This window comes from Sorghum bicolor, chromosome 4, assembly GCF_000003195.3.
Source record: "Sorghum bicolor cultivar BTx623 chromosome 4, Sorghum_bicolor_NCBIv3, whole genome shotgun sequence".
NCBI classification, from domain to species: domain Eukaryota; kingdom Viridiplantae; phylum Streptophyta; class Magnoliopsida; order Poales; family Poaceae; genus Sorghum; species Sorghum bicolor.
This window is the reverse complement of record NC_012873.2, coordinates 46,609,586-46,623,923: the sequence shown is the minus strand read 5'-3', so window position 1 is coordinate 46,623,923 and position 14,338 is coordinate 46,609,586. Positions and strand designations below refer to the sequence as shown.

General features: G+C 40.2%; 1 protein-coding gene and 1 pseudogene across 1 annotated transcript; both read right to left on the bottom strand.

The window, feature by feature from the left end:
- Window positions 842–1,632, bottom strand: LOC8056707 (putative germin-like protein 2-2). Its single transcript, XM_002452056.1, has 2 exons — window positions 1,515–1,632; window positions 842–1,377 (listed from the first exon to the last, which is right to left on the bottom strand). The coding sequence occupies exons 1-2, from the start codon at window positions 1,630–1,632 to the stop codon at window positions 842–844; spliced, it is 654 nt and encodes a 217-aa protein (XP_002452101.1).
- Window positions 6,315–7,357, bottom strand: LOC8056706 (annotated as a pseudogene).

The window sequence follows — 14,338 nt, the reverse complement described above, 5'->3', positions numbered from 1 at the left end:
GTTAGTAGACTATATATATGGGATGCCATGTCCTCGATGTTGTGAGGAAATGGAGAGTATTCTAGTGCGGGCCTTGCATTACATAGACAATGACCGTGGTTAGACCATGTGCGGGGAGTGTCGACAGGTTAGGATTGCATCCGGTTTGTAGGATCCATGTGTTAGTTAGGATTATTCGTGCTGTTAAGTTTAATTAGCCATTCGAAGCCCACGCAAGGCAAACTTTTTTTAATTTTCTTATTTCACACCATAGCAAGCAGCGACTAAAAGGAAATAAAGAGGGCCACTAGCTCATTCGAAATCACCATCCTAGCATAGTGGTTTACTCTTTTGCTGCTAACCAGGGTTCAAAGCCCTTTTTGTTTTCAATTTTTTTAACTAATATAGGGCGAGGGAGTGTGATCGCGTGGCCCGATGGCCTTGTCTCTTATTAACAAAGAGTCATCTCTAAAAAGGGAGGCGTCGCTAAAAATTATTTCTGTAGTAGTGTCATCGTTGACGGTAACCGATGCTTTCTCATGCATGGAACAGACCGTCACGGAAATAGTTGCCTCAAGAACGAGATAAGCACCAATGCAAAAGATCACTATAAGGGCCAGTATTTCCTAAAGTAGACTTGGGATCCCATTCTCGCACATAAAAAAATATTACATGAGATGTGATGATTGACCTTGAAGAAAAATACATTTATTTTGTGAACAAGGGAAATATTCGTCAATACAAATGATAAGCAAAGAAATGAACTTACAACATCTTAAGAATACATTACCAAAGGGGAAGTAGAGAAAAAAATTGGGTCCATAGAGGATGGATTCAAACATGCACCCAACTAGACAAAAAATTAGAACTGAGCTTGAATCCAGTCAACCGTATTTTGATTGACCTGAAAGGCCTTGGTAAGGATATCATCTGATATGGATGGATCGGACCCAAATACTGTGTTGGCAATAGTGATTACCCCAGGGTTTTGGCTGCTCAAGGCGGCAAGAACTACAGCATTGTCCGTGCCATAGTTATACTGAAAGTGGACAAGGCCCTTTGGGAACACAAAAACATCACCCTTGTTGACAACCTTTGCGATCAGTGTGTTGTTTGGGTTCGAGGTCACAAAACCAACATAGAGTGATCCCTCAAGCACAACTAGTATCTCAGTGGCGCGAGGGTGCGTGTGAGGCGGGTTGAGTCCTTTGGGAGCATAATCAATACGGACCATGGAGATCCCCATGGTGTTCAACCCAGGGATCTGCGCAACATTGACTGCTGTCACGGCGGAGCCCTGCTTGTTGCTGGTGTTGCCAGCCATGTGAAGGCCGGAGAAGAAGAAGTGCTCGGCAACTACATCTTTTGCATCTTTGCAGGCAAATCCATTAACGTTAACTGCATCATGTTTGCATCCGTGTAAGATATCTCGATCATAATTAAATATGGTATTGGGTGCTTAGATCGACGACAGTAAATCAATAATTTTGTTTTGTGAAAACGGCGCCAAATAAACAAAACAACTTTAGTTGTACCTTGAGACATCTTGCCTGCAACGCAGAAGTCTTGGAGAAGGCTGGGATCTGAAGCGATGGCACAGCAGCATGCCATAGCCAACGTAGAAATAAACAGGAATAGACGACGAACAGCCATCGCTAGTTCGTTCGTCTTAGTTTTATAGCTCCCTGACTAGAAGTCTGCCGTTCTAAGCTTCAAGAGATCTTGTTCTCTTTACGTACTGTTGTACTGATCGCTTTCTGTGTGGCTAAAGCATCGAGGGAGATGGTATTTATAGGAGACCAGTGTCGTTGGTTCAGGGCAGGGGGGGAATTTAATTGATGAATTATTTTGGTGTGATGGTTCGGCAGTAGGAACAAGTCTTCCAGTTCCATGTCGTACGTCATTACGTGTGCTTGATTTAGATGCATAGCCAGTCTGCTGCTTAATTGCAGATAAGGGACGACGGCAAGAAGCAACCCACTCTGTCTTGTGCATGAACTAGTCTCTTGTACTATTTTTAGCGACAAAAAGAACATATGCTGCGATCTCTGATCTCTCTCCAGATGGAAATCACTCAAATAAATGTCTAAAAATAAACACGCTATTAATTACATTACATGTATTAATAATAATAACTTCTGCTGGTGGCATGATGACAGCTAGATAGCCAGCTTAAATAGTTCCGTGATTTGTCCAGGGGTGGATGTCTGTACGATAAGCTCCATCTGAGTTGTACCACTACGAGATATTTAATACCCCGTCAAGTGTGAAAGAATCGCTGACCGCTTTTTTATCTCGTTGCTTTGAGAGAATCTAGTTTCAGATTATATCTTATGGCTTATTACTTGTCATTGTCAGAAAAGAATATATATATGGTTGGCAAATGCAAATGTTACTGAGCGTTAGTATAGTCACCACCACAGGCCGGCCAATATTCTAGCCAGTCATCATGCAAACTATATATGGCAGATATCAATTGTGAACTGTCGAACATTCTCTAGTGCCATGAAGCACTCAGCTGGCAATTCACTGACAATATCTGTGGCAGAATAAGCTAAGGGTGTGTTTGGTTTGAGAAAGCTAGACGGGATGGTACATTATAAGGTCATCCTTTGAAATTTGATAGAATATAGAATAAACCCATTCCTCAATCTTCATTCATACACTAATTATTAGCTTATGAGTAATTAGGTGGTGATGTCTGTATCCTTGTTCTAATCCATTTAGAGGAGTTCATGTGTTCATCCTAGTCTGGATATTTGATACCATGCTAATACTCATGATACTCAAATCACATATGTATGGTATGCATATTGTTAATAAATTAGTAATAAATTAGTCCTCTGTGATAAGTTGTTTGCCAATCTCCACAGGTGGAACCTAACCATAGATTAAATTACCACGTGGCAAGCACGAAGAGCACCTCTCAAAAAATACCATCGATTAAAAGTACCTCATAAATTAGTTGTTTGTTATCATACTCTATTGGTATGGAGTAACCTCGGTAATCTTACCGTGGCCGCTCTTGGTTGTAACAAAACTCTCTTGTACTTAATGAAATACATGCCTTGGCATGATCGTGAAAAAAAATCAAATACACAATGCAAGATAACAAACAACACTAGATGAATGATACATGTTGATGAGGTTCAACTAAAACCTACAACTCTAGGGCATGAGTACGAGCACTCTTCCCCAATACCACAACACCAGCTACTCTAACTCAACAAAACATCATCTATCTCCCGTGACCCTATTGCTATGTTGTTATGTAGAACAACATCTCTTCTCTCATATTTATGAGGAAGTCGGGTTACAAGAGTCCAACTCCAGGCCTACCCTACACTATCAAACACAACTCAAGGTGGTCATTAGAACTCATATGTAATATCCAACACATATCTCAAAAGATATCGATTCACATCTTTTTGATATAGCTGACACTATCTATATCCACATTCGAAACCAAGAAGAAGAATGATGTGATAGTTGCAGCTTCAACTAAGGGGAATACTTGTAATACTTTGTAAACTCAAGGATTCTTTAGCAAAGCACCCAGACTAGCCTAAAGTGAACCGTCATGACCTCTTTTGCTTGCATGATGGCTCATTTGGTTCTTGAGAAAACATAAGAGTTCTTGTGTTCTTGAGAGCTAGGGTTAGGGTGAGGGGGCAGAAAGACTTTGATCTACCAAATCCGGCCACTAAATGAGAGAGATTTGAGGGGGATTTAATTTGGAGCCTGCCCACACTTATTGGCTCCTACCTCTTGTGTTTGCTTCATCTTATTGTAGATTGCCTTTTATTGCCGTCCGTAGTCTTTCCCTCCAAGGGGTTTCCACATAAATATTCAGGTCCTCTCTTGATTTAGTATTTATTTTACCAAATGACATTAAGTCAACATCTTGCTATTGGTCCATATGTGAATCGGGTGCTTATATGAATGAGTTCGCATGGAAGTCATAGTGTTTTCTTTGATATATTGAATATGAGACGTTAAGGGCTAATGTATTCGTGAGATATTTGAAGCAAGCATATTGTTGCTGGAAGATGGGACAACTTGTGGTTTGATTGATTTGGATTTAGGTGTTGTTTTAGTTCGTGTACACAAAGTGTTCAATGATAAGCTTGTGACAAATTAGTTTGCTAGTTTTGATTATTCTGTTGCCTCTCTATTATCACAAATAGCTACTCCCTTCGTTTTAAATTATAAGATGTTTTGACTTATCTATGTACAAAATATATCTAGAAAAATTAAAATAATCTATAATTTGAAATAGAAGTATTTATATTCATATCTATAGGTACCCGTTCATATCATACTGTTTGCACCCCTAGTGGAGACATAAGAATTGGAGCTATGCTCGTAAGTGCACGACCAAAATTTTAGACTTCTCCTAACTAGTGAAGTGCACTGCATCTCCTAGTGTTTTAGTATTTAAAATTTAGTATAAACTTTTCTTACCAAATATCTCCTAGTGAGAATCCTCATGTACTATGACTAGTGGTAGTGTTTTATTAATACTTAAAAACACTAGAAGAATTCCACCATTTTGGTAGTGGCCATAATAACCATATGCAATATACTATTGAAGTGATAATAATAGTTAATTTGAGTATTTACTGGAGAAATAGATGAGCAAAAACGTTTGCATTTAAAAGCACGCCATAAAGAGGAGACCAGGTTTTGAACCCGCGGGTTGGTTGGCTCCACGTACTCTCAACTTATGCTTGACGATCTGCTCTATCTTAATTAGCTGGTCATATGTTTGATACAGCTCACAATAGCTACATAAGCTGTTTTTTTTGCCAAACATTTTTTTCTAAAACAACTTCATGGGTGAAATTATTTTTCTTCTCCTTTCACTAGTGAAGCTGACACTAGTAGAATCAGGCTCATAGCTGGCGCCCCCTTTTAATAACACAGGCGGTTCCAGTTACGGCGCGCCTGTGGTATAAATAGGGCGGTGTCAGACATTTCGGCCGCCTGTGGAAACGTTTATCATAGGCGGTTGACTTAAGCCAACCGCCAGTGTAAATGCTTCATTCATGAAGTTGTAAGTCAAGCTATGCATGCATACTTAAGTATAGTGAGAATTTGACAATAACATGGTGATTCTATTTGAGATCATAGGGCATACAGGTTCTATAAGATAAATCATGGAAAGTGCGAGTCCAAGAGATCAGGGCAACCATTGGAGGTTATACATAACTGGCCGGTACGTATAAAAATTTACTATTATGAATACAAATCATACATATACGACCACAGTTGCAACTATAATTAAATAACCACTCTCCTGTTATACAGTGCATGAAGCAACCACCCTTATCTGTCCTCTGTGGCTACTACGTGTGCGAGAACATGAGAGAAAACGGACGATATGCAAGGAACCCTGATAAGGTAATATAAGTAATAGTCTATTAAAGTTGGAAGTCATAAAATATATAATGTTTATAAACTTTCTTTGCATGTATATAAGCAAGGGACGGCGGAGCGCATGGACGAACGTGCTTTAGACAACATAGTTGAGGACATCTGCTCGTTCATCATGAAGCATGTCATTCCACGTCAAGGCAAATATCATGATGACGAAAGCCAATTATCCAGTCCACAGTGCTAAAAGAGATTAGTAAGCTCAAACTTACTAAAGAGGGTTATTAGAGGACAGAAACAAACTGTGATGTATATATATATATATATATGATGTGTGATGATGGATATACTCTTGTAATTAACTTTATGTTTTTGAGCACCAAACTTTGATGTATACAAATGTATGTATGAGATGAAGTATTTAAATTGCATGTTGCTATGTTTGAAGACCAACCAATATCAATATATTTAAATAATAACAATAAAATAATTAATTAATTAATTAATTAATTAATTAATTAATTAAAAAATAAATAAAAAATACATATTTTAATAGGTTTCCACATGTGGCTCTCTTAGGGAACCGCCTGTGTAAATGAACATTTACACACAGGCGGTTCCCTAAGAGAGCCGCCTGTGTAAATTGTTTCTACTAGCGGCTCTCAAACAACCGCCTGTGGAAATGGTCGATTTCTACTGGCCCCAAGCGCAGGCGGTGCTGGAAAACGCCTGTAGAAATATGTTACCAACCGCCTGTATAGTGTGCCCATGTACTAGTGTGAGCTGTGCCAAACAAAGCCTTTATGTTGTCTCACGTGTGAAAAGAAGGGTTTTTATGCAAAGAATATTGAGTCAATTAGTAAAGCACGCATGACACAAGAGACGCGTGCCTCATATGTGAAAAAAGAGTTTTCATGATATCGAATCAATTAGAAAAATAAGCACGCATGATACAAGAGAACGTATTTTACTGCAAAACATGCATGTTGGAAACTGAATTTTACACCACCAACAATAACACAAGATTACACTACTATATGTAAATAAATCAACTAATATACAATGTAAACAATAATACAACGTGCAGGAATGAAGGAAGCAAGTAGCTAGAAATCAATTGAACAGCTGCTCACAGCAAATAAATAATCACACCATAGATCTGCATGCTTCATCATTATATTAGAACTGAGCTTGCATTAAGTCCACCGTTGCTTTGTCCAACCTGAAAGGCCTTGGCGAGTATATGGTTCGCAATGGACGGTTGGGATCCAAACCTTGTGTTGGCAACAGTGATGACTCCAGGGTTCTGGCTGCTCAGGCCTGCAAGGGCCACGGCATTGCCCTTGCCATTGTTGAACTGGAAGTGGACGAGGCCCTTGGGGAACACGAACACGTCCCCCTTGTTCAGGACCTTGGCGACGAGCGTGTTGTTTGGATTGGAGGTGACAAAGCCAACCAAGAGGGAGCCCTCGAGCACCGTCAGGATCTCCGTGGCACGAGGGTGGGTGTGCGGCGGGTTCATGCCGCTGGGGGCGTAGTCGATGCGGACCATGGAGATCCCCATCGTGTTCAGCCCTGGGATCTGTGCCACGTTGACGGCCGTCACGGCTGACCCCTGCTTGCTGCTGCTCGTGTCGCCAGCCTTGTGGAGGCCGGAGAAGTGGAAGTCTTCTGCTGCAACGTCCTTGGCGTCTTTGCAAGCAAATCCATTGACACGCACTGCATGGATGCATGTGGTAAGAAATACACTCTCCTATATACGTATCTGCTATGACCTGGTGGTACGTACGTGCTCAAGTGAATCTAGCAGTAAGTTTGCATGCATTTACCTGGAGATGTCTTGTCGGCAACGCAGAAATCTTGGAGAAGACTCGGATCGGAGGCAATGGCATGACAGCAGGCCATAGCTAACAGAACAAGGAGAAGCAGATGATGGCTCGCCATCTGCGTGCCTCTGGTTATGTAAACTGAATTTGCTAAGGTTTGGTTTTGCAGAGATATGTCACCTTGACTTGTGTGTGCTTCACTAAGCACGAAGTAGATTCTATTTATAGTGAGCGTGATCAAGCATGGTTTTGTTGGCAGGCCGGCGAGTTTATTACTAGTTTATTTGTGAGCGATATGATTGCTTCGTCAGCTTAGGAACGAGTCTTCCAATTGGCATTTGGCAGCATTGCATGTGCTTGTTGGTTTATTAGATGGATGTATTCGCAGCATGCATATACACATGGGACGACGACTGCAATAAACATGTACATTCGTCAGGTTGGGCTTGAACAAGTCAACACATCATCACTACATACTTGTCGCTAAAGAGATAATCATGTAACAAATGGAGTACAGTTTCGTTCAAGTGCATCAATCTATGATACCTTAAGGTGTAGAATGTTGCAGTTCCTGATTTGTCTCTAGGTGGGCGTGTTTTTGTATGATAAACACATCTACATGCGACCAACCGATAATCCATGATAATAAACTGGCTTTCGTTTTACAACGAGAGTTGATTTCTACTTCACCAGTACACAAGTGCTCAGCGCCGGCGGTGGCAAAACCTTTCCACGGGCGGTTTTAATTATCATACGTCTCTGTTGTAAAAACAGTACGACAAGAGATAATAACTGCCTGTGTTAATGGTATACCACACACGGTTAATGTAACAAAACAGCTGCATGTGTAAATCCTCCATTTACACATGCGGTTCAGTTATTAAGTGAACCGCCTGTGAAAAGGCATTACCCTGTGTTAATGGAGGATTTACACAGTCGGTTTTGTTACATTAACCGTCTGTTGTAATGTATTTTCACAGGTTGTTTCTTAAGCCAACCGCATGTGTTATTCTTTCTATAAATATCCCTTAGCCCCCCTTCTTTCTCCTCAGGCAGAACTGTAGCTCGTAGCCACCTTCCATTGGAGGCCATCTTGGAGGTCCAGATCTTCCAAAATACAAGGAGGTAGGTTTTGATCTTCATTTTTTGGAAGGAAGGGGCTAAGAAAGGTTATTTGATGCCTCTAATGCCTCTTTTTGTGCCCTCTTGCTCAATTTAACCTACTTTTTGCATGTAGGGCTTCACCATGAGAGGGAGAGAGAAGAGTAGATAGGTATGGACTATATTTGCTCAAATGAGGTTGCTTAAGATGGTTAGATAATGTCTCTCCTCTTCCATTTTCCATGTTTCCTTCTCAAATTAGTGAATCCAAGAAATATATATGTAGTGATTTCCATAAATGGTGTTTCCTAGCTTGGGAAGAGAGATAAAGATAGGTTTTCTTGTTAGTTTTTTTAATTACATTGCTTAGAATGTTCTTCTTTATGTCAATTTGATTTAATTATGCAATATGCATTTTTCATGTATGAGCTTGTTAATTTGATTTAGTTGTTAGGTGTTCTTTTTTGAATTATGTTACTTAGGGTTTTGTTTTTATTTTTGATGTTAGCTCTGAGATCTACAAATTGGATAGATATACAAGCGGGAGGTTTTTATCTTTATTTCTTCAAAGGAGGTTGTTCTTTCAAAGGTTAGTATTTCTAGACAATATTTCATACTTGTTTTGCATTGGAATCAATTAATTTACTAATTTTTCCATAGGTAATGATGGAGAGGTCCTTCTGAATGTATAACTTATCAAGACTATATCCATCATACATACCCGAGGTGCATAGGTTTGTTGATGCTGCTAAGAACCATGCTTTGAGAACAAAGACGAAGCATATATAGTCCATTCATCGACTGCAGAAATATTATTCTATTTGAAGATACTGAAGCAATCATTTCTCATCTGGTCTGCCGAGGATTTATGAAGAATTACTTGATTTAGACGAAGCATGGATAGGGTTGCTCAGCGCCTTATATAGTTCGGGACCCTACAAACATTCGACGTTGATGGTCCAGGCATGCGTGATGATGGATTTTAGTTTTTCCACGACACACCCCAGAGCGAACATATTGTGCCAAATATTACTGCTGGTGGTTTTGCTGGGGAAATGATGGTGCCAGAACTCATGTCTTACCAAATGATACGGTTGCGGAAGATGCAGAATTCTTAGAGGCAATTTTGCATCATCATACTGAACCATCAATGTTATTAATGAAAGGGATGGAGGCCTTGAAGAAGGCAATAGAAGAGCCTTTATATGATGAGTCTAAGGGTTGTAACAAAGAGTTCACGATGCTCCGATCAATGCTAATACTGTTGACGACAAAAGCCAGGTATGGTTTGTCTGATCTGGATTCGATGCGTTCTTGAGTATTATCGGAGACATGCTTCTAAAGGAAAACAAAGTGCCTGCTAACACATATTATGCAAAGAAGCTGATCAGTCCGCTCACTATGGGTGTCAAGAAGGTCCATGTGTGTAGAAATTATTGTATCCTATATTGAGGTGATGATTACAAGGACTTGGATAGTTGTCCAAAGTATGGTGCAAATCGATACAAGACAAATAAAAACTATCGTGAGGAGTGTGCTGCCTCCATGTGTAAAGCAGGGAAGAAGTGAAAGAAGGCCCAACACCCAGTAGAGTTCAAAACCCACCAACAAAGATAGAGAAAAGGTTGACTATTATGCGCAGAAAAAGATTCCTGCTTTTGTGATGTGGTACCTTCCAATGGTAGATCGACTGAGGAGTTTATTTGCTAAACCTAAAGATGCAAAACTTATGAGTTGGTATTCTTCCAATAAGCACAAAAATGATGGCAAGCTTTGCCATCCAGACAATGGAAAGCAGTGGCAAGATTTCAATGACAACCATTAAAACTTTGCCAGCGAACCAAGAAATGTTAGGTTCACACTGAGTACCGACAAAATAAATCCATTTGCTGAGAGGAGCAGAAAGCACAACACATGACCAGTGATCCTCACCATCTACAACCTTTCTCTATGGTTGATGTAGAAGCGAAAATACCTTTTGCTAACCATACTTATCTCTAGACCAGTCCAACCTGGAGTTGACATGGATGTTTTCTTGGAGCCCTTGATGGAGGAGATGAAAATGTTATGGGAAAAAGGTTTTAAAATGTTGGACAAGTACCGCAAAGATTTATTCATGCTAAGAACAATTATTTTTGTTACGATCAACGATTACCCTGCTGTCTTCACATTATCAAGGCAATTCAAGGGAAAGGTTGGTTGCGTGATGTGCATAAATGGAACCCATTACGTGTCCCTTAATGCATCTAAGAACATAGTGTACATGAGGCACAGACGCTTCTTATCGAAAGGACATAGGTACCGCTAGAAAAAGATGGATAAGTACTTCAACTATAATGATGAAATGAACTCAGATGCACCATTAGGTAATAGCAAAGGCCATAGAGTTTTCAAAATAGTGAGCAACATTAAATTTGTGTTCAGAAAGAAGACAAAGGACGGAAAAACAAGAAAGGATGTCAAATCAACTCTAGGGGCAACGTTCAAGAAAAAGTCCATTTTCTTCGAGTATTTGCCATACTGGAAAGATGTATGACATGCGATCGAAGGTATGCACGTATAGCTAGAAGAGTGTGTTCGAAAGCCTAATTGGCACATTGCTAGACATCAAGACCAAGACAAAGGAAGGACTCCATACACGCTTCGACATGGTACAGTTAGGCATAAAAAAGAGCTTCGTTCTATTATTCAAGAAAATAGGAAGTACCATCTCCTAGCAGCAAGCTACAACCTCAACATAGATGAGAAACCTGCGATATGTGAGTGGTTGAAGAATTTGAAAGTCCCATCTGGATTCTGCTCTAGCATACTGAGTATTGTGTCAATGAAAGACCTAGCACTCACCAACTACAACTCACATGATTGTCATGTCATGTTGACTACTTTCCTCCCTATTGCAATAAGGGTTATAAATCTAGTGTTCTTAAAGATGGCAGTCACACAATTGTGCTACTTTTTCAATAAGATCACACAAAAGGTAATTGATCGTGATGAGTTGGAATCCTTCAGGAATTCATAGTAGAGATAGTGTCACAATTTGAGATGTGTTTTCCCCCATCATTCTTTGATATCATGGTGCACCTTGTGGTGCACTTGGTTCCACAAATACAGGCATTGGGTCCCATGTACCTGCATGAAATATGGACGTACGAGCATTTCATGTCAATACTAAATGTCTATGTATCAACTCATGCTCGTCTTGAGGCGTCCATGATAGAGGGTACTGTACCAAAGAGGTGATTGAGTCCGGAGGACCATTCTGCAATAGTATCCTAAAAGGCCAGGTTGCAATAGGTTTGCCTCCATCAAGACATGAGGGTAGGCTGCATGGAAGTAGGAGGATTGGATAGAAGTCATTCATCCCGCTAGATTACAATACAGTCTTTGAGGCACATCACAGCATCTTGAATCAGCTCTCAATAATGGAGCATTTGATTGAGCAACACATGAATGAGCTTCGAGAACATAATCCTAGGCAAACAGATGATTGGGTAATAAAGGAACACAAGAAATAGTTGTACACATGGCTAAGGGAGCAGGACATTCCATATGAGGAAACAATTGAGAAACAAACCATCAAGACTTTGGCATCTGGACCATCACGCCAAGTCACAACATGGCAAACCTATGACATAAGTAGATTCACATTTTATATCAAGTCCAAGGACAAAAAGAGCATGACACAAGTGGTGTTCAATGTGAGGCCATAGACGACGAAACTGGTGATATTATTACATACTTTGGCTTCATTAAAGACATATGGGAACTAGACTATGGTACATTTCAGATCCCTGTGTTTCAATGTCAATGGGTTGAAGATAAACATGTCACATTGGATAATTATGGGGTCAGAGTTCTTGATCTAAGTTAGATGGGATATAAAGATGACGCGTGGATCCTTGCTAACCGTGCTACATAGGTTTTCTATGCTGACCAGATCCTTTATAAGATTGAGAAGAAAAGTACCGACAAGCCGAGGCATGTAGTTTTTTTAGGAAAGCAACAAACAGTAGAAGTTGACGGTGTATCGGATCTTGAGGATTTTAACTAGTTCAGCGATATGTCCCTCTTTGTGGACCATCCTGTGAAGATAAGAAATATTGAGCGAAGCATCCCACAGAGTTCTTTGCCCTAGGTGCACCCTAATGGACAAGGAAGAATAATAGTGGCCTAGATTGTATCTGTGATTCATCATGTAATCCATTAATGTTATAATATATACCCTAAACCCTAAAGTGTTGTCATCATTATATTTGTGCTCCCTAGATTATATTTGTCATTCATCATGTACGAGTGATAACATAAACCCTAGCTAAACAATATAATAAAAAATATATAAACCTGACATAAACAAAACCCTATCTAATAACCCTAAAAATAGTAACAATATATAAACCCTATATAAACAAAATATAAAAGAATATAAAATATTATGTAAACAATATATAATAGCAATATACAGACCCTATATAAACAATATAATTATGTCACAAATAAAGAATATAGAAATAATTATGTTACAAATAATGTAGAAATAATGTAATTATATTATAATATCAATATACAAATAATATATAACATAAGAAACAAAACAGAAAGGTGATACAAAAAATATAGAAAATAAAAAAACATTACAAAAATGATCAATGCAGGCCTGCTGGGTCGGTCCAATCGTGATCAAGCTTTCTACATGCGGTTGGCATTGACCACCGCATGTAGAAATGGATTTCTACAGGCGGCGATCAATGCCAACCGCCTGTAGAAATGGATTTATACAGGCGGTTGACATTGAGAACCGCCTATGTAAATCATTTATATAGGTGGTTCCGTAAGACCACCGCTTGTAAAAATGGCACCAATATAAAGGCCGCGCCCAGATTCGCAAAAAATTCTAAGTCCCAAGGCGCCAGTTCGATCAAAACCACGCGCGTAGGCTGCCGAAATTTCTACTCCGCTGCCTTGCCATCGAGGTCTTGTCTCCATCTGCTCCATTCCCGTTGAGGTAAGTTCGCTGGCGTCGAGGTGGCAGCTACGCGTGGGGACGGGGGCGGCTGCACGCGGGGGCCGATGCAGGAGCGCGCATGGTCAGAGGGAGGCAGGCGAGAGCGCGTGTGGCCGCGGCTCGCCGGCGGCAGCGTGGCTAGAGGCGGCCGGGCGTAGGAGGAGCATCTGGGCGGGGCGCAGGGGCAGGCTGCGGCTGCGGCTTGGCGCGGGGGGAACGTAGGGGCTAGGCACGACGGCTGCTCACCTGCATCAGGGCCCAGCTCTTGTGGCCGGAGAGGGGAGAGGGGGAGAGGTGGGCCGCCTAGGGGAAACTGGGCCGGCCCACCCGTGGCCGGAGAGGGAGAGGGGGAGATGTGGGCCGAATTTGCAGCTAGGCCAGCCCACCCACGGCTGGAGACAGGGAGAGGTGGAATGGCCAGCCGGCGCAGCCGGCTAGTGAGGGTGGTGATAGTTTTTTTTATATTTTGTATATGAATGTACATGATATACTAACTGCCCTAAAAAAATAAAAATAAATAGGATGTGTATATATATTGATTACGGAGATTTGTTAATAAATAATTAATATTTACTATTCTTAGTCTTTATTGGAGTGTAAACTTTTATAAATCATTATTATTTCATGAGTGTAAACTTTTAATTTAAGTGTCTATGTATATACACGGTGCATATGCTAAGTAATTATTATTTCTTTTTTTATAATGCAATTATTTATATATATATATATGTATAGATATGATTCATATACTAAGTTTAGGGTTTAGGCTAATGGATTAAGGGTTTAGGCTAATGGGTTTAGGGTTTAGGGGGTTCATGGTTTAGGTTTTCTCTTTTATATTTTTATGATGTATATGAAAAGGGATTTAGGGTTTAGGCTTTAAGGTTTAGGGTTTTTGCTTGGTTTAGACTTTACACTTTAGGATTGTAGCTAATGTATTATATACTTTTATCTTCATTATTCATAATATAATATATATCCTTTCTGATAAATAAAGCACCGGTGTACTTTAGATTATCATGATGACTTCTCCAACCCCAAACCAAGCGTCAGG